General features: G+C 32.2%; 3 protein-coding genes across 3 annotated transcripts; 2 read left to right on the forward strand and 1 right to left on the reverse strand.

Moving 5' to 3' along the window:
• Window positions 1-2062: 2062 nt before the first annotated feature.
• Window positions 2063-3644, forward strand: LOC21407846. The gene is made up of 5 exons (XM_010101402.1): window positions 2063-2096; window positions 2219-2348; window positions 2441-2556; window positions 2926-3217; window positions 3326-3644. The coding sequence occupies exons 1-5, from the start codon at window positions 2063-2065 to the stop codon at window positions 3642-3644; spliced, it is 891 nt and encodes a 296-aa protein (XP_010099704.1).
• Window positions 3645-4072: 428 nt separating this feature from the next.
• Window positions 4073-6343, reverse strand: LOC21407847 (autophagy-related protein 8i). The gene is made up of 5 exons (XM_010101403.2): window positions 6174-6343; window positions 6017-6072; window positions 5172-5224; window positions 4517-4635; window positions 4073-4411 (listed from the first exon to the last, which is right to left on the reverse strand). The coding sequence occupies exons 1-5, from the start codon at window positions 6211-6213 to the stop codon at window positions 4323-4325; spliced, it is 357 nt and encodes a 118-aa protein (XP_010099705.2). The 5' UTR covers window positions 6214-6343; the 3' UTR covers window positions 4073-4322.
• A 9660-nt stretch (window positions 6344-16003) lies between these two features.
• LOC21407849 (S-adenosylmethionine synthase 2) lies at window positions 16004-18442 on the forward strand. The gene is made up of 2 exons (XM_010101405.2): window positions 16004-16100; window positions 16918-18442. Exon 2 carries the CDS (start codon window positions 16941-16943, stop codon window positions 18120-18122), a length of 1182 nt encoding a protein of 393 aa, XP_010099707.1. The 5' UTR covers window positions 16004-16100; window positions 16918-16940; the 3' UTR covers window positions 18123-18442.

The raw sequence follows: 18442 nt of genomic DNA on the forward strand, positions 1-18442 counted from the left end.
GTTTTTTTTTTTTTTTTTTTTTTTTTTTTTTTTTTTTCTTACTGAAAAAGAGCATATAGTAGTATGCCCCATGTATCATCTGACATAACCATCTAGCGTCTCTAGTAAAAATTGTCTTAAGTTTGGTTAAAGGATATTTAGCTCTCGTTTGGTTCACTAGTTCGAATTTTGTTGAAACTTTTTTGTTTAAAAAAAAATTTAAATTGTGTGGTTTAAATTATAGTTTGAGAATGTGCACTTAAAAGTTTAATTTGAACAGAGTATAATATTCGAATTTGTATTTAATAGGTGTAAAAAGCAGATAGGTGAAAATTTTTTTACTATACAAAAATAGTTTAAACGATTAAACTTAAGGGGAAGTTAAATTTGAAGTTTGATAGTTTAACTCAGTTCAAACGAAAAACATAATTTGGATTACGTGTTTACTAAACTCAAGTTTAAATTATGTTCATTGTTCGAATTGAGTTAAATTGAACTGAACCAATGAAATAAATTGGGCTTAATAGTGTGGCTGGTTTTTAGTATGAGAAAGAATGAGTCCTCTTGAGAAAAAGCTAAGACTCAAATTCTTTAACCTTTTATGCACATGAATGATTATTGTTACATGGACCAAAAAAAAGAAAAAACTAAAAAAGAGAGAAGCTCATTGTATCTCTCTCTCGTCTGTTGTTGGCTTCATTGAATTATTAGGTGGTTTGGTCTATTTTAAAAATCTAATTTTTTTGAGCGGTATAGTTTGTGATTTGGACTCCCCAAACCGCTTAATAATATAACAAAAAATATACATATATAATTTTTTAATTTTTAAAATATTTTTAGTATTTATTTTAGTTTTTATTAATCATAATAAATGTTATACACTTATAAAATATACCCTATCATATTTTTGTTGATTTGTATTAAAACTTTAAATGGTGATTTTGTAAGTCATTTATTATTTTTTAATTATATTGTAAACTTGAATCTTATTTTTATTTTTATTGATTAATAATTTTATAATTTTTGTGAATTATTGAAAATTTTTTTAGTCTTAAACTTAAACCACCTAAATTAAACTGTTCAAACTGCTTATAAATGATTTGGTTCAATTTAATTTTTGTCAAAATATCAAACCGCCTAAACTGTCTAAAAGAAAAAATGATTTTTAATTTGGTTGGTGATTTCTAAAAAAACCTTCCCAACTGACTGCGAACACTCTAATTATTTTGGTTTTGGTTAGAAAGGAAGAAAAGAAGTTCAGATGATTTGTGCGACGGAAAAAAAAGTTCCTTTGAGACTTGAGGAATAAAAGTAGTTCAAATTATTGGCTTCTCCTTCTCTTCTTCTTCTTCCTTTTTTTTTTTTTTTTCAGAAAATTACATCGTGATAGTAATGTTATTACTATTATTAGTTTTTGGATGGAAAGTGAGTGACTTTAATAATCCATGGAAATTGACATGTGATTTATACATGAGTTAATTATTAATAAATGGAATTGGAAATCATTTTTATCAATTTAACCCTAACTTATAGGATTCTTAATTTGTTTTTAAATTAGTATTCATACTTCAAAAAGTACCCTTCAAGTGCCGCACAAATGTTTTTGATGTGGCTTTCATAAGGGTGGGGATGGGTTTTTTTAATTTGCTTTTTTTCTGTTAACATGTTTTAGACTAAAGAAGGAGTAGAAATAAGATTTCATGATGCACTTGATTTTTTTTTTTTTTTTGAAGCTTATTAATTAAATATTGCGATATCATCCACTAATTCGATAAAACACATTAAAAAAAAAGTAACTTTCTTAATTTCCAAATAAAATTACATATCTCCTGAGCATAACCATCTAGCCCCTAGTAGGCTTTGTCCAAAGAATGGTTAAAGAATGCATTCTCATTTGGAAAAAAAAGTAGGAGACAAACACCCTCAAGCAGAGAATTGATACTTGTTCCCTGGAACAATGCAATCCTCTTGAAGCAAAGGATTAACATTCATTTTCCCCTTAAAAAGCAGAGAAAACTCCATTTAGGATATTGTTCCAACCTCGTACCGGGCATTTGACGCTATTGGTGTGGATTCTGTTGCCATGGCCGCCACTCCAGTCTTCAACGATCCAGATGGTACGTTATAGGTAGAGTTTGAGTTTCGAAAGAATTCCTTGTACAATCAAAATGAGGAGGATGTGTCTAATTATCATTCAATCAGTTTCTACATCATGACATGTCTAATTATCTATTTGCAGGCGTTTTGAGGTCAATCTCAAATGTACCACCGGCTCATTATACAATCAAACTACAGTCGTTTTCTTTGTTAATGAAGAATTCAATAGATAGATACGCGTCGAATCAATTTGAAGCTGGAGGCTACAAATGGTACATTTTCTTGCCAGTAAAATTCACATCATAAATTTCCTGCATTTTCCTTTTTCTGTCATGTCTTATACATGTCACGTCTATGTTTTCAGGAACTTGGTTATCTATCCAAATGGAAACAAAAGCAGGAATAATATATCTCTCTCTACTTGGCAATGGCCGAAGCGGATTCCCTCCAAACCGGTTGGGAAGTTTATGCCGTTTTCAGGTTGTTTATACTCAATCAGAACAATGATAACTACATGGTTCTTCAGGGTAATTTATCCTCAAACTTATAGTTTTAATATACATAGTGTCAATTAGTAACATCTTATTGTTTTTTTTTTCCATAACTCAAGTCACAACTCAAGTTCTATTGCTACAGTATTGTTTTCTCTCATAAAATTTCATAACTCAACTTTTTTACTACAGTGTTTTTTTCTCACATACACAACTCACGTTATCAACTTGAGCTGTGAAAAGAACAACCCTTAAGTATCTTTAGTTTACCCTTCTGAGTTAAAAAATCGCAATTTCTTTTAACCATCATGAAACTCATTCTAACACACTCTTATTTCCCAACTCTGTGTTGCCTTAGATGTTGAGGGAAAGGAAAGACGCTTTCACAGAATGAAGCTTGAATGGGGCTTTGATCAATTCATCTCTCTTAAAGTTCTGAATGACTCTGCTAATGGGTTTCTTGTGGATGACACTTGTGTTCTTGGAGCAGAAGTGTTTGTTTGCAAAGAAAGAAGCACTGGTAAAGGAGAATGTCTACAGATGATAAAGGATCCCATCACATACAAGCACACTTTTAGGGTGGACAACTATTCCAAGTTAGGCGTAGTATGCAGCGAATCGGAAGAATTCAACGCAGCAGATCTGAAATGGTATCCCCATTATATCGTCTTTTTTTTTTTTTTCCCCTAAAATTCCATGATGATAAAGAAGGCAAAGAAGCATTTTTCATGTACTGGTTTCGTATTTTGTCTCTACAGGAAGATAAGGCTGTATCCTAAGGGAAAAGGAGATGGATTGGGTACTCATCTATCACTCTATTTGGCTTTGGTTGATTCAACCACCCTTCCTCCAGGCAGCAAAATATACGCCGAATTCACATTGCGCATTCTAAATCAAATCAATACCAACAATTATTATGGTAAAGCCAGTCACTGGTTCAGTACCCGAAATGAGGAATATGGCTGGTCAAGACATATCACATCTGCCTACTTCAGGACCACCTCGGGTTACCTGGTTAAGGACACTTCCATTTTCGAGGCTGATGTCACTGTCCATGGAGTTGTCAAACCGCTGTAACGAAGCAACGTATGCATTACAATGTCATAAAAAGGGGTATTTCTCAGTATCAACAGTTCGGTTGTTTGATGTAATCAGTTTTTTCTGTTAAACAAACTTAGCAGTGTCAGGACGACGTCCATGAATTTATTTATGCACAAGAATAAAACCTCAAGGGCTCGTAATTTCCACTATTGATGTTGCTTCCTATCCCATACTTTGTACTTTCAAACAATTTCAAAACAAAAAGGTAACGTTTGATTCATGGATTCAGAATCATGATTCATAATTCTGATTTTTGAAATTTAAAATTTTTTGTGAGAAAAAAACACTATAGAGAATCATGAATCATGATTCAGTGCTAGAGACTGATACATGAAACAAACATCGCTAAAGAATAACTTGATTTTCACAAGGTAAATTATCTACTAAAGCACGAAACATACGCTTGGAAGTGAAATTTTATTCATTCTTCTGAGGTGAACCTTCAACAATAATGCTCGTATGTTCCAATCGTTAATACTTGACACAGGAAACATACGAGGCCTGTAAACGGATGAACTTTACAGAAAGCAAATGAAATTGATATCCTTTGAAAATGAGAGTGCCGAGCTTTCTAGATGCAGGCACGTTTATGAGCAATGCAGTTAAAAGTTTAATTACAATGTACAAGTACTTACAAAGAAAAAAAAAAAAGTACTAGCCAAAGGTTTTCTCACTGCTGTAACACATGTAAAGAAATCCATCTTCATCCTTGTAAGTTTCATAGACGAAATCCATACAGCTGGCTGTAAGCGAAGGTAATATAAAATGAAACACTTTATAGCATGTTCCTTAAAAATATAATCCTAGTATTCTAGACATTATTAGTGAAACATTGCTATGAACTTCACCTGTTTGGGGCAATGTGTTCTTCACAAACACAAAGAGAGCCTTTCCGGGACTCAAATGCAACCTGCTGCTTAAGATGTGGATGAATTGTCCAACAGACATGTCTCTTGGAACAAGGTATCTTCGAGAAGAAAACGAAAAACACAGATTAGCAACTTTATCAGCAGTTAAGTTGTAAAATTGTAAGCATTTGAATCTGATGCATCTAAGAGGCTGTTATGGTTTTGGCAAAAGAAAATTTTTTTCTCTGTTTAGTTAAAAAGAAAGAAAAAAGGTGATACAAAATATTGAATGAAAAAAAGAAAGTTGTATTTCCTCTACATTATTTGGCACCATAGGAAGGAAAGGAAATGAATACTTATAAGTGAATGGCTGTTTTAAACACGTCGTAACGAGTTTTCTCTCCAAAAATCTCTCCGCTTTCAAACGGATAGAAAAGAGCGCGCCCTACATATCCTTTTATCCTTTCACTCATTTTCTCCTACCAAACAGCCTACTATTCCGTTTTTTACAAGCAAAAAAAATAAAAAAATTTCTACTATTCTGTGTTCTGTTAAAAAATCCCTCTACTACTGTCTTACTTTCCACGTTTCATCCCGACCAAACATAATGTAAAGCAAGAATGGAGGCAAATTGTGAAATGAAAAGAAGACCTACTTCTTCTTGTCCATTTCAGGAAGGTCTGTCCTTGAGTATCTCTCAATGATCACCTGCAAATTAAGGGATATCCAATTATCCATATGATGTAAATCCCTATGAATACTCCCTATGAATCCCCATGTAAATCCCAATTATCCAACTAGTCTGAATCAAGATCCTATGAATGTAGATTAGTCCTGCACACTTAAATTGTAAAGCTTTGGCCTAGACAGCTTTGTTTTTTTTTTTTTTTTTTTTTTTTTTTTTTTTTTTTTTTTTTTGACTCTCTCTTTCTTTATTAACTCTACATTTTTGTCATGTTCTGTTACGTACATGTCTCTCTTTCCTGCACATTTAAATTACGGACCCGTTTATTTTACTGATTCAAGTTTTTAATTCGAATTGAGATGTGATTTTTTATGAAAGTTTTTATCGTAATAAAAAAATTAAATATGATTGTTTTTAAAAACTTTTTATTATAATAAAACTTAAATTCTAAACTTGAATTAGTGAAATGAATAGGGCTTATCGTTTTTCCCTCACCAATCTCCACAAAACAAAATTGAAACTTTCAAGGAAAAAAAGAAATAACTTCGTTATCAATTTTCCGGCAAAAAAATAAATATTCATTTTCTTTTTTCCGATAGAAAAAAGAAGAAATGCAAAAGAAGAAACTCCTTTTGCATGTCTGACAGTAATGTAAGCAAAAATAATCAATGATCTTCATAGACAATTTTATTGTTTCTTCCCATGTTAAAGAAAAAGCAAACAAAAAAAAAATCAACGATTTTGTAAATAAAGAACAAGGAAAATGTGAAGAGATTGAATAAAATTCCGAGACTGAAATAAATTGGGAAACGTGCAGGAATTCTATCTGGGTATTTCGCAATAATGTTCTTTGATTCCGCAAGTCGATCATCTGCGCTCATAATCCAACGATAAATTTCAAATCAGAAAAAAAAGTACAAGAACCTGAAAGAAGAAGAAGAAAAACAAAAGAGATGAGATGAAACAAATTACCGAAAGAATAATCTTGTTTGAAGGAAGTGATCTTGCCCATTATTGTGAAAGTCTTAAGAGAGAGAGAGAAGGGTAGAATGAGAGAGATGTTCGAATTTGTGTTGTGTGAGAAAGAAGATTTGTTGTTAGTTTTGGTTTTAATTTAAAAGTTTCAGTTTATGTTGGAGAGAAAAGAGAGGAGAAGATGACAGGTAAGATAGGAGTAACGTGGACGCAGTTAAAAGAGACACCAAAATCAAAGTCAGTAGTCGTTTTCTGTTTTCTGTTTTTCCTTTTTCCTTTTTGAGTTTTGAGTTTTGACGTTATACGCTACCATCCACCGACAATTCTCTTGATGCTCTATCATCATCTTTCTTTTTGACTTTACTTTTTTTATTTTTTTATTTATTTAAGCTTTCAACTTAAAGAGGTGAATCGTGATGTGCCGGTCCGACCCGTAATCAACTAAGCCCGTACGTATTTTGTGTCATGTTTAATTTGATCCATTAAAATTTTGTATTTTATTTGTGTCAGCTCAAAATTTAAAATTACAAATATTACGGTCTGACCATAAGCCCAGGTCTATTCATGCTCGTACTATATTTGTATTGTATTGTATTTATATTTTAGGCCTCATTCACTTTACCGATTTGAATTTAAAATTTGAGTTTTACTATAGTAAAAAATTTTCAGAAACAGTCACATCTAACTTTTTTACTACAGTAAAAAATTTTCACATAAAATCACATCTCAACTCTAATTACAAACTCAAATAAGCAAAATGAACGGGCCCATTGTGCTTGACATACTTATTAAACTATTGAGTCATTTTAAAATTATTTTTTAAGCATTTTTAAATATATAATTTCATATGCTATAACTAAGTAACAAATAAAAAAAATAAAAAACTCGATGCCATCATTATCATAAATAATAATTTATAAATATAATTTTTTATTTTATTTAAATTAATACTGAGAATAAGAGACAACTAACATAAAAAGATAACAAATCAATATTGTATGTCAAGCCCCTCGCTCAAAATTTTATTAAAATGAAAATCACATATTTCAACTAATTTAGCTAAAACACAGAGTTATCATCCGAGTTTGTAAAATTTTCAATCATTTAAACTTGGAGTTGTTTTTTTTCTGCATCCTTTCAATCTTTCACACACATTAAAGCCTCTAAAATATCTGGTAGTAGTCATGCCCTTCGTTCATCAAATACTTGATAATAATTTCTGAACATATTCATTGATTTTAAGGTCAAATGAATTAATTTTGTTTATGCAAATCTACAATTTTTTTTAATTATTTAGAGATATGTAATAGTAATGAAAAATTATTAATCAAAAAAATTATATTTGTCGTGTTGTGCTCGTATCAGGTCCACGTACTAAAAATTTATGAGCCTAACACGGCTAACTACCACGTGTCTTGTTTAGCCTAGCACGTTATAATCTCGTCTCGTATCGGACTAAAAAGTCTCGTGCTGTGCTATCGTGCTTGATGAGCGGCTCGACCCAATTGACTTTTCTATTTTAACTTTAGAGAAGGCCATTTTTGAAGGGGAGAAAAAAAAAACTTTTGATGTGGGGTCAAAAGTCGTAAAATTGACAAACAGGTGAAATTGACGGTATTTGACATATATAGATGTTGCGGTTCAAAACAGAGTTTTTCTCATTTTTGAACTTTTTGATTGGTTTCTATTCAATTTTAGGGCGTTTTTACATCCACTCTCAAATGGAAAGAAAATGTGAGAAGTAATTCCCTTTTGTTTATTTATAAAAGTAGTCATGAAAATTTAGTGGGGAATGGGGATACACATAATATAAGATATGGATAAAGGGTATGTTAGTCTTTTCATCTCCTTTGGTATTGATTTCCTCTTAAAGGGGATAAATATGGAATTTGCTTATCTATCTTGAATATTGATTTCACTCTTTGGTAATCTTTGTATTCTAAGAAACTAGCTGTACCAGAATTTTTCCTTCTTTGTACCAATCACTTAAGTGTATATATTGCAATCTCATTACTTAATGAAAAACCAGCAAAGGCCAATTTATTCTTAATTTCCATTATTTGCTAAAACTCTATTTATTCTTAGAGCCATTCTGGTTTCCCACAAGCACACCCCCTTCTACCATGGCTGACGCCTCAAAAACACTAGAAACTACTCAACTCTGCTGCCACTGTGTCCTCGTCTCAGTCACGCCTAAACTATTGGAAAAATGACAACGAGTTGCATAAATTTTTATTGATTACTGATGAGCGCATGAAAATGCATTTAATTTGTTCATAATTGTTAAATAAATTATGTTTTAATTAAATATTTTCATGAAATTAATTTTATGTGAAAGTATTTAATTTAATTTAATTTTATTTTATTTTGTAAGAAAATAAGATATTTAGGCCACAATACCAAGTAAAGAAAGCAACTCAAACTCAAGGAGTGCTAAGTTAATGGGAAATAGTATAAAATAGGCCAATATGAAAAGCTTAAGAAAATATATAGGTCAATTTTTAGTTATAAAAATTAATAGGCCATAACTTGTTAAGTTATAGTTCATAACCAGATACGTTATGAACAAACTTGTCAAGTTATGGTTCATAACTAAATAAGTTATGGACAATTATGGATAATAACTTGTCAAGTTATGGTTTATAACTAAACAAGTTATGGACGAAAATAATAATTTAACCTATTTATTAATTTATGTAAACTATTAACCTATTAATTTTAATTCATCTCAAGTATTGACCTATTTTCCTCTTTCTCCCTGAGTTAATCTCCATTTTCTTTGACAAATCCACACATGCACCTGGGTTCTTGGACCAATATGGCCATCGCACATCCACATGTTTGCAGGTGCAAAAGTCAGCCTCAAACACAACTGGGTCACAAAGCTAGCAAAGCCCAACTTTTAAAAAAAGCCCAGAAAGGAAAAGAGTTCAATTTGGCCCAAGAAACTAGTAGCCCAAGTCAAGCCACAATTTGCTTTCCTCGTGTGAAAGTTCTCCTTGCCGAGTCCAGATCATGTGCGCAAGACAACCCCAAGAAACCCAAGGTCCCACCGCGCACAGCTTTTCATCTGCTCTCCTTCCGGTCAGCAACACATGTCCATGCACTTAGGATTTTTCTTCCGTTCCAAACCCTTTTTGCTGGTGTTCTTCCTCCATTTTATCAGCTTTTACTCATCAAATAAAGCCTTATAAATTTCAATTAAATAAGAAAACATTTTTAATTTTCTTTTCTTTTTTAAAAGATAAAGTTAATTTATTCTCGTTAAATAAGGTCATCAAGTTAATTTTACACGACAGTAACAAAGTTAAAGACGAAATCTTTATTTGTATATATAATTCTGATTAGTGTTTGTAATCTTTGAGACTTATAGATTGTTCACTACTGTCTAGATATGACTTTATGGATTAGATGGTTACCGAACCGCGATATTAAACTCTTGTGTTATTTTACTTGTTCATGTTTGTCCTTTATTTGTTGCAACATATTGAACAACAAACTTGATAAAAAGAGCAAATCAGTACCTAACACTCATCTTATATATATGCATTAAATTAATGTATTTATAGAGGCTTGTTCAAAATATTTTATGAAAGATTTTTAAAATATACGATTCGATCGTTATCCGTACAATTGGTTGTCAAAACCAGCATACTTGAGCTCATTATGATTTTTCTTTTTTCCTTTAGGTATAGTAAGTAGCTAAAGTTTTTGCCTCTAGTGTCATGCACGACTCCTATTGCATCATTAGCTTTAGTTTCATGAATAACTTGTCAACAAATCATCCAGAATATTTACTCTCATAATATCTCTCTGTTGCTCTTTATATATATCTTTTTCATATAATTTTGATGATATCGATAGAGGGTGTTTTGGTCTTCTTTCTTTCTTTCTTTCTTTTTTATTTATTTTATTTATTTTTTTATTTTTACTTTGAGGTAGAGTGGATTTAAATTCATCATCTTATGATAGAGTTCTTTTTAAAATTGCCGATAGCCTATTACATGACATCACTTTTTTCATATAATTCTTAAGGCTCAAGGTTTTTTTTTTTTTTTTTCATTTTTTATTATTTTTTAACCTCCTCTTACTAAATACCGAATCATATTAAATTATGACGACGTGCAGTAGACTCATATGCGTAAAATGATAGGTAAACCTTATCAAAATTTGGAAACGATGAAATGTCACATTAGGTTTGAACCCAACCCACCCCCATGGAATCACCTGACTTTTCATCATACTATTCTCTACGTCAGGGAAAGGAAAGGGAAAGGAAAAAGAAAAAGATAATAACAACAAGAATAATAGTAAACTATTGGAAAAATGACAACGAGTTGCATAAATTTTTATTGATTATTGATAAGCGCATGAAAATGCACTTAATTTTTTCATAATTGTTAAATAAATTATGTTTTAATTAAATATTTTCATGAAATTAATTTTATGTGAAAGTATTTAATTTTAATTTATTTTATTTTATTTTGTACGAAATATTTATGCCACAATACCAAGCAAAGAAAACAACTCAAGCTCAAGGAGTGCTAAGCTAATCTCCATTTTCTTTGACAAATCCACACATGCACGTCGGTTCTTGGACCAATATGGCCATCGCACATCCACATGTTTGTAGGTGCAAAAGTCAGCCTCAAACACAACTGGGCCACAAAGCTAGCAAAGCCCAACTTTTAAAAAAAGCCCAGAAAGAAAAAGAGTTCAATTTGGCCCAAGAAGCTAGTAGCCCAAGTCAAGCCATAATTTGCTTTCCTCGTGTGAAAGTTCCCCTTGCCGAGTCCAGATCATCTGCGCAAGACAACCCCAAGAAACCCAAGGGTCCCGCCGCGCACAGCTTTTCATCTGCTCCACTTCCGTTCAGCGACACGTGTCCATGCACTTGGGATTTTTCTTCCGTTCCAAACCCTTTTTGCTGGTTTTCTTCCTCTATTTTATCAGCTTTTACTCACCAAATAAAGCCTTATAAATTTCAATTAAATAAGAAAACGTTTTTAATTTTATTTTCTTTATTATTTTTGTTGCTGATTGTAACTTTTGACATGACCTAATAACTCTATAAATAGGGTATTTATCAAGGTTATTAATTGTTGAATTTTAACTTAAGTTTAGATACTCATTTTGTCTTATTTTTATTCTCATATTTTCTCTTTAAAAATTTGTGAGAATTATGTGCAAGCTTGGCTAGAGATATTGAGTGAGGCTAGAGACGATCCTATATGTGTAGTGAGTTTATTTGAGTTTTGATTCTCTAATGGTTTGTAAGTTTTATACATTTGAGTAAATAATTTTTTTTTATCATATTTCTTCCTCATATCAATATATTTTATTGTCAACTTTTATATAAATCTGGTCAAGCTCTTTTTATGTGATTGTTGCATGATACTATATAGATATTAGAGTCCCACAAGAGTCTCATCAGGTTTTTGGAGCTTTGGTTTTACTAAGAATATTCTCAGAAAAAGTCTGTGAGCCTTGAGAGTTTATTGAAGATCGTTCTTCGGTATAAGAATTAAAAGTTTTTAAGAGAGGGCACACTGCTAGTAGAAGAGATTTCGCTGTGCAGTTTTTAAAGACGAGTGGTGCTTGTTGAACAAGATTATCAAGTTGATTCTACACGGCAGTGACAAAGTTAAAGATTTGTATATATAATTCTGATTGGTATTTATAATCTTTGAGACTTGTAGATTGTTCATTATCTATGTATGGCCCTATGAATTAGATAGTTACCGAATCACGATACTAATCTCTTGTGTCTTTTTACTTGTTCATATTTGTCCTTTATTTGTTGCAACAAATTGAACAACGAACTTGATAAAAAGAGCAAATCAGCACCTAACACGCATCTTATACATATATGCATTAAATTAATGTATTTATAAAGGCTTGTTCAAAAAAATTATGAACGATTTTTAAAATATACGATTCGATCCTATACCATGCTCTTTCCCAATTTTTCCGTACAATTGGTTTCCGAAACTAGCATACTTGAGCTCATTAATGATTTTTCTTTTTTCCTAAAGGTATAGTAATGCATCATTAGCTTTAGTTTCATGAATAACTTGTCAAATAATCATCCAGAATATTTAGGTGGCGTTTGGTTCATGTATTCAAACTATGTGATTAGAATTATTTTTGATTTACGTGTATTTTTTGTAAGAGAAAATACTGTAACGAACCACGAACCATGATTCGAATCAGGGAACGAATCTATGTGCCAAACGGACTCCTCATAATATCTCTCTGTTGCATTTGCTACTCAAACTCTTTATAAACAAGCTACTCGACACCATTGCACTTTTGGCACTTCCCAGTCTATGTTCTTTCGACAAGATAATATATGTGGTTTGTTTAATTCGCTGATTTGAATTTTTAATTTGAGTTGAGATGTAACTTTATGTGAGAGTTTTTTACTATAGTAAAAAAGTTAGATATGACTATTTTTTAGAGCTTGTTACTGTAGCAAAACTCAAATTTTAAACTCGAATCGGTAAAATGAACGTGACCATGTTTTCCCCCCTTAAATATGTATTTTTTTTCATATAATTTTGATGATGTCGATAGAGGGTGTTTTGGTTTTCTTTCATTCTTTCTATTTTATTTTATTTTATTTTATTTTTTACTTAGAGGTAGAGTAGATTTAAATTCATCATCTCATGATGGAGTTCTTTTTAAAATTACTGATAGCTTATTACATGACATCACTTTTTTCATATAATTCTTAAGGCTCAATGTTTTTTTTTTTCATTTTTTATTATTTTTTAACCTCTTCTTACTAAATACCGAATCATATTAATGTTTAGTTCATGGATTTCAAATCATGATTCAGGACCATTCTCAATTTACGTGTGTTTTTTGTGAGATAAAATATCGTAGCGAGCTACGAACTATAATTTGAATCATAACAAGAATTTTCATACCAAACACCAATTATGACGACTTGCAGTAGACTCATATGCGTAAAATGGTAGGTAAACCTAATCAAAATTTGGAAACGATGTAATGTCACATTAGGTTTGAACTTTGAACCCAACCCACCCATGGAATCACCTGACTTTTCATCATATTATTCTCTACGAATAGATAAACAGGAAAAGGAAAGGGAGAAGAAAAAGATAATAACAACAAGAATAATTTTCTAAAGGTGTTAATTGTCACGTGATCTCATAGCGCATTTCTTTATAAAAACGTGTTATTTTTTGTCGTAAGTATAACAACGTGTTATTTGCTAAATCAAACATCTCGACACGTGATGTCTTTAGAACTAACTCCATCAATTGGAGTAAGAGGAAAAAAATTAAAAAAAATAACATCGAAAAATAAATAAAGTTATATGGGAGTTTTTGACAAAAAGAAACTTAAGTAGTAGGGGAGAATTTTGAAAAGAATTATTTTAATTAAAAAAGGTGAGAAAGGGAAGTATTCTAAAAAAAGATATTGTAAAAAAATAAATTGTTAAAGAATATTACGGAAAAATAAAAAAAAAAACAATAGAAAAGAAAAAGAAGAATTTTTTTTTGTTTTTAAAAAATTTTAAAATAGAAAAATAGGAAAAATTAAAAATAAACTATAAAGAAGTTTTAGGCAAAAGAAAAAAAAAAAGGCAACAAACCAAAAGTGAAAAGAATTAGAAAAAATAAAAAACAAAAACAAAACACGAAAGAAAAAGAGGAGAAGTTGACACATGATTAAAGGATAAACTCCTTCTTTGGCTTTATTATATGTTTAGATTAACAAATTGCTCACAACTTTAGTTATCAGATTTTATGAGAAAAGTTGCTTGCTTAGCGTTCTTTTATTTTTTTTCATTGTAGAATATCTTATGTACTACGTGTTTTCAAGCCTAAAATCTATCTGAATTGAAAAGTATCCGTATTTATGATTTAGTGAAGATTCAACACACCAAAAAGCAATTCCCTAAAAAAAAAAAAAAAGCAATATAACACCAGTAGGGCACTAATAGGGCGTGTCAATTCATATCAAAATTATGAGTGCTGCCTGTCCATTTGATATAATTTAAAATCAAATAAAACTTAAAAAATTTACATAATATATAGTTTTTATGCAGATATAATGTTTAAAAAATAAAAACTTACCGGTATTTTTTTTAAGACTTTTTCTGGTGGGGTCTCTCTATCAGTAGACTTGTTTATGACTGTTAAATTCAACGGTTAAAAACTGGCCTACTAATAAGCCGACTATAAAAGAGAATCTTAAAATAAATTGGTATGACAATTAGGGTGAAAAAAACGCATAAACACACTAATATTAACAATGTATCTCTTTTTTTTTTTATGAGATAGTGCAAAACTTTATAATCATATGAAAATTACATCTAAACTAAAAATAAATATACAAATTAAATGAAACTTGGTGATAAACCGACGGTCTAAAATTCCATTACTACTAAGACTATCTTTAATGTAAATGTCAATATCAATTGTATATTTAACATCAAACAGTATGATATGGTATGTTACTTTCATTTTTACAAATGTTAAATTTATTTTTTTCTATAATTATTAAGCTTTAAAAGTTGTAAAAGTAAACTTTTTATTTTTAAAATGATTAGAAAATGTAGAAGTTGCATTAATTATATGGAAGAAGTAAACATTTTAGTCAATAGTAATAAAATGCCAAATTTTTTATTTGCTATACTTAGTGAGAAATTTGCCACAAACTATAGCACACGTAAAATTTGACATAACAAATAATACTGCATTAGAGAGTGTTTTTTATACTCAAATGTTAAATTTGTAATTGACAAATTAATTATATTATGGCATTAGAGATGTCTTAATGGGATACTTTTAGAATCACTATTTAAAAACACTCAACTAATAGTGCGTCACTTTAGAATGCTACTAGGGAGATAAAATTTAGAATCACATAGTATAAATACACTTAATTGTTAGTGCATAACTTTAAAAGGAGTTTGTGCAGTAGTTCGTCTGATTAGTAGTCTCAGTTTTTAATTGTTAGATCTGATCAAAATCATATTAAATTAAAAAGTATATAGAACAGATAAATTCTCATACAGATCTAACAGCTGATATAAAGAACTACCAGTATTTTATTTTTACAAAGGCATAATATGTTGATAGAATATTATCTATTCATAATAGAAGTAGAATTACTTAATCAATATAGCATGGAATTATGTTATCAAATAGGACAAACTTTAAAATCATATTAGAATTACATTGATTAAACAAAACAATCTTTTTTGGGATATTCTTCTATAGCTGACTTACCGGTATTTTTTTTTAACTATTAAATCATGTTAAAATTATATTAGATTAAAAAAATATAAAAAATAAATAAATTTTAATATAGATTTGACTACTAAAATATAAAATTATTAATAATTTATTTTTTCAGAAACTACAAGAAAAACTCCCATCATTTTATATAATTCTTCAAAAAAAATAAAAAATATGGAGACATAAGTCACATAATTGAAACATCAAAGAAGAATCCTTCGAGCAAAATTTACATAAAGAAACAAAAAAAAAAAGGGGTGGATTAGAGGAAAAGAATGGTGCGGCTTTGAATAATAATAATGAGATTTACAGTCCAAACTCTCAAGCATATAAAAGTCAGTCGACATTGACACTTACCAATTTTTCACCAAACGCGTGAAGCTGAAAAATCAAAATAATTAAAAAAAAAAATCATTTGATTGACATCTAATAAATCAAGTCTGACCTACCGACGGAATGGACGGCTGAGATTAAGGCAATGCCATCCTGAACCGATCTGGATCCCACGTAAATGGCCGTTTTGAATCTGACCCAATTTCCGGTGCTTGGGGGGTCTCTCTGTATATATACCATCTCCATTTCCCCTTCTACTTCACCAACCCAAAATCACCATTCTTCTTCTTCTTCGTCTTCGTCTCCTCTGATTCAGGTGATCTCTCTCTCCATCTTTCTCTCAGATCTTGCTCTATTTCTTTCTCTCTCTTCGTTTTTCATTTGTGTCAGTCAGATCTTAGATTTCCGAATGTTAGTGTAACAGATCGATCTTGAAATCGGTTTAGATTGGGTTTCTGATTTGTGAATTTCCTTTTGTTTTCGTTCTTGACTTGATTCGTAGGTCTTGAATTTGATTGAAATCGTTCCGTAATTTGTATCTTAAATTTCGTCGTACCGTGGATCTTGAAATCGTTGTATCCATGGATTATGCATTACTAGCATTGCCAGATCTGATGAAATTTCACTCTTCATACTTTTCTATTCCAATCTTGTGGTGTCGTAGATCTTGCATTTTCATACTAATTTTTTTATTACTTTTGGCTGTTCTTGAGCAAATGAGATTGTAATTGCCTTTTCCTTCTTGATTTTGTTCCTGCTTAGATTTGTTTCATGTGTAATTGACGACATTATTTGGTTGAAATTCTCCAGATTTTAGTTCTTTGTACTCGTATATATTGATAAAGATCAGATCTCAAATGCATTTCGTCGTTAATTAGAAATGGAGACAATGTTTAAATTTTGCAAAAAATCTTTGTTCTCTTTTCTTCTTTTTCTTTTTTCTCTGTTAGACTTTAATGTTACTACCAGATCTTATTAGCGTTTTATCAGTAACTTCCTAGGTAGATAATTGGAAGGGAAAATAATGAAGACCCGCTTGTTTAAGTTTCCAATAAAGCTTTGTTCATTTTCTCTGCTACCGAACTTAATTTTGCAATCACATCTCATTACCTTTAGTTACTAATTGTGTGCAGCTTGTAACCGTAAGAAAAGAAAAATGGAGACCTTCTTGTTTACCTCCGAATCTGTGAACGAGGGTCACCCCGACAAGCTCTGCGACCAGATCTCAGACGCCGTCCTCGACGCCTGCCTTGCTCAGGACGCCGACAGCAAGGTCGCCTGTGAGACCTGCACCAAGACCAACATGGTCATGGTATTTGGCGAGATTACCACCAAGGCCAATGTTGACTACGAGAAGATTGTCCGTGACACTTGCCGCAGCATTGGCTTTGTCTCTGACAATGTTGGACTCGACGCTGACCACTGCAAGGTCCTTGTCAACATCGAGCAGCAGAGCCCTGACATTGCGCAGGGTGTCCACGGCCACCTCACGAAGCGCCCCGAGGAGATTGGTGCCGGTGACCAGGGCCACATGTTTGGCTATGCCACTGACGAGACCCCTGAGCTCATGCCCCTCAGCCATGTCCTCGCCACCAAGCTTGGTGCCCGCCTCACTGAGGTCCGCAAGAATGGGACTTGCCCTTGGCTCAGGCCCGATGGGAAAACCCAAGTCACTGTCGAGTACTACAACGACAATGGTGCCATGGTCCCTGTTCGCGTCCACACCGTTCTCATTTCAACTCAGCATGATGAGACCGTGACCAATGATGAGATTGCCGCAGACCTCAAAGAGCATGTGATCAAGCCAGTGATCCCTGAGAAGTATCTGGATGAGAAAACCATCTTCCACCTCAACCCATCTGGTCGCTTTGTCATCGGAGGTCCACATGGTGATGCTGGTTTAACAGGGAGGAAGATCATCATCGACACCTATGGCGGATGGGGTGCTCACGGAGGTGGTGCCTTCTCAGGGAAGGACCCAACTAAGGTAGACAGGAGTGGTGCTTACATTGTCAGGCAGGCTGCAAAGAGCATTGTGGCAAGTGGGCTTGCCAGGAGGTGCATTGTCCAGGTCTCCTATGCTATCGGTGTCCCCGAGCCGTTGTCGGTGTTCGTTGAAACCTACAAGACTGGGAAGATTCCGGACAAGGAGATACTGAAGATTGTGAAGGAGAATTTTGATTTCAGGCCCGGAATGATCGCCATCAACCTGGACCTTAAGAGGGGTGGCAATGGCAGGTTCTTGAAGACTGCTGCCTATGGACATTTCGGAAGGGATGATGCTGATTTCACATGGGAGGTTGTCAAGCCACTTAAGTGGGAAAAGCCTCAAGCGTAAATCTGGGAATTACATCTGATATGTGTCTGATGTTGTGGCACTCTCCATTCACAATTTTTTGCCAAGGCTCTTACTATTTGCCTTCTTTTTTTTTTTTTTCTTTTGGGTTTTCTTTCTTCTATTTTTTTTACTCCACTTATTTGTTCTTTGAGAATGCATTATTACTTGTTATGATGAGTCAAAGTGGAGGTGAAAATGCTATGAAATGATGTACTCTTAATATCATATGTTGTATGCTATTATTGCTGGCACGAGAAACAATAAAAATTTGAGACGAGTAGTGCCCCGACAACATTATACACGTCTTTTTTTCTTTGTAC

The sequence above is a fragment of the Morus notabilis genome, unplaced genomic scaffold, assembly GCF_000414095.1.
Source record: "Morus notabilis unplaced genomic scaffold, ASM41409v2 Scaffold172, whole genome shotgun sequence".
Classification (NCBI taxonomy): domain Eukaryota; kingdom Viridiplantae; phylum Streptophyta; class Magnoliopsida; order Rosales; family Moraceae; genus Morus; species Morus notabilis.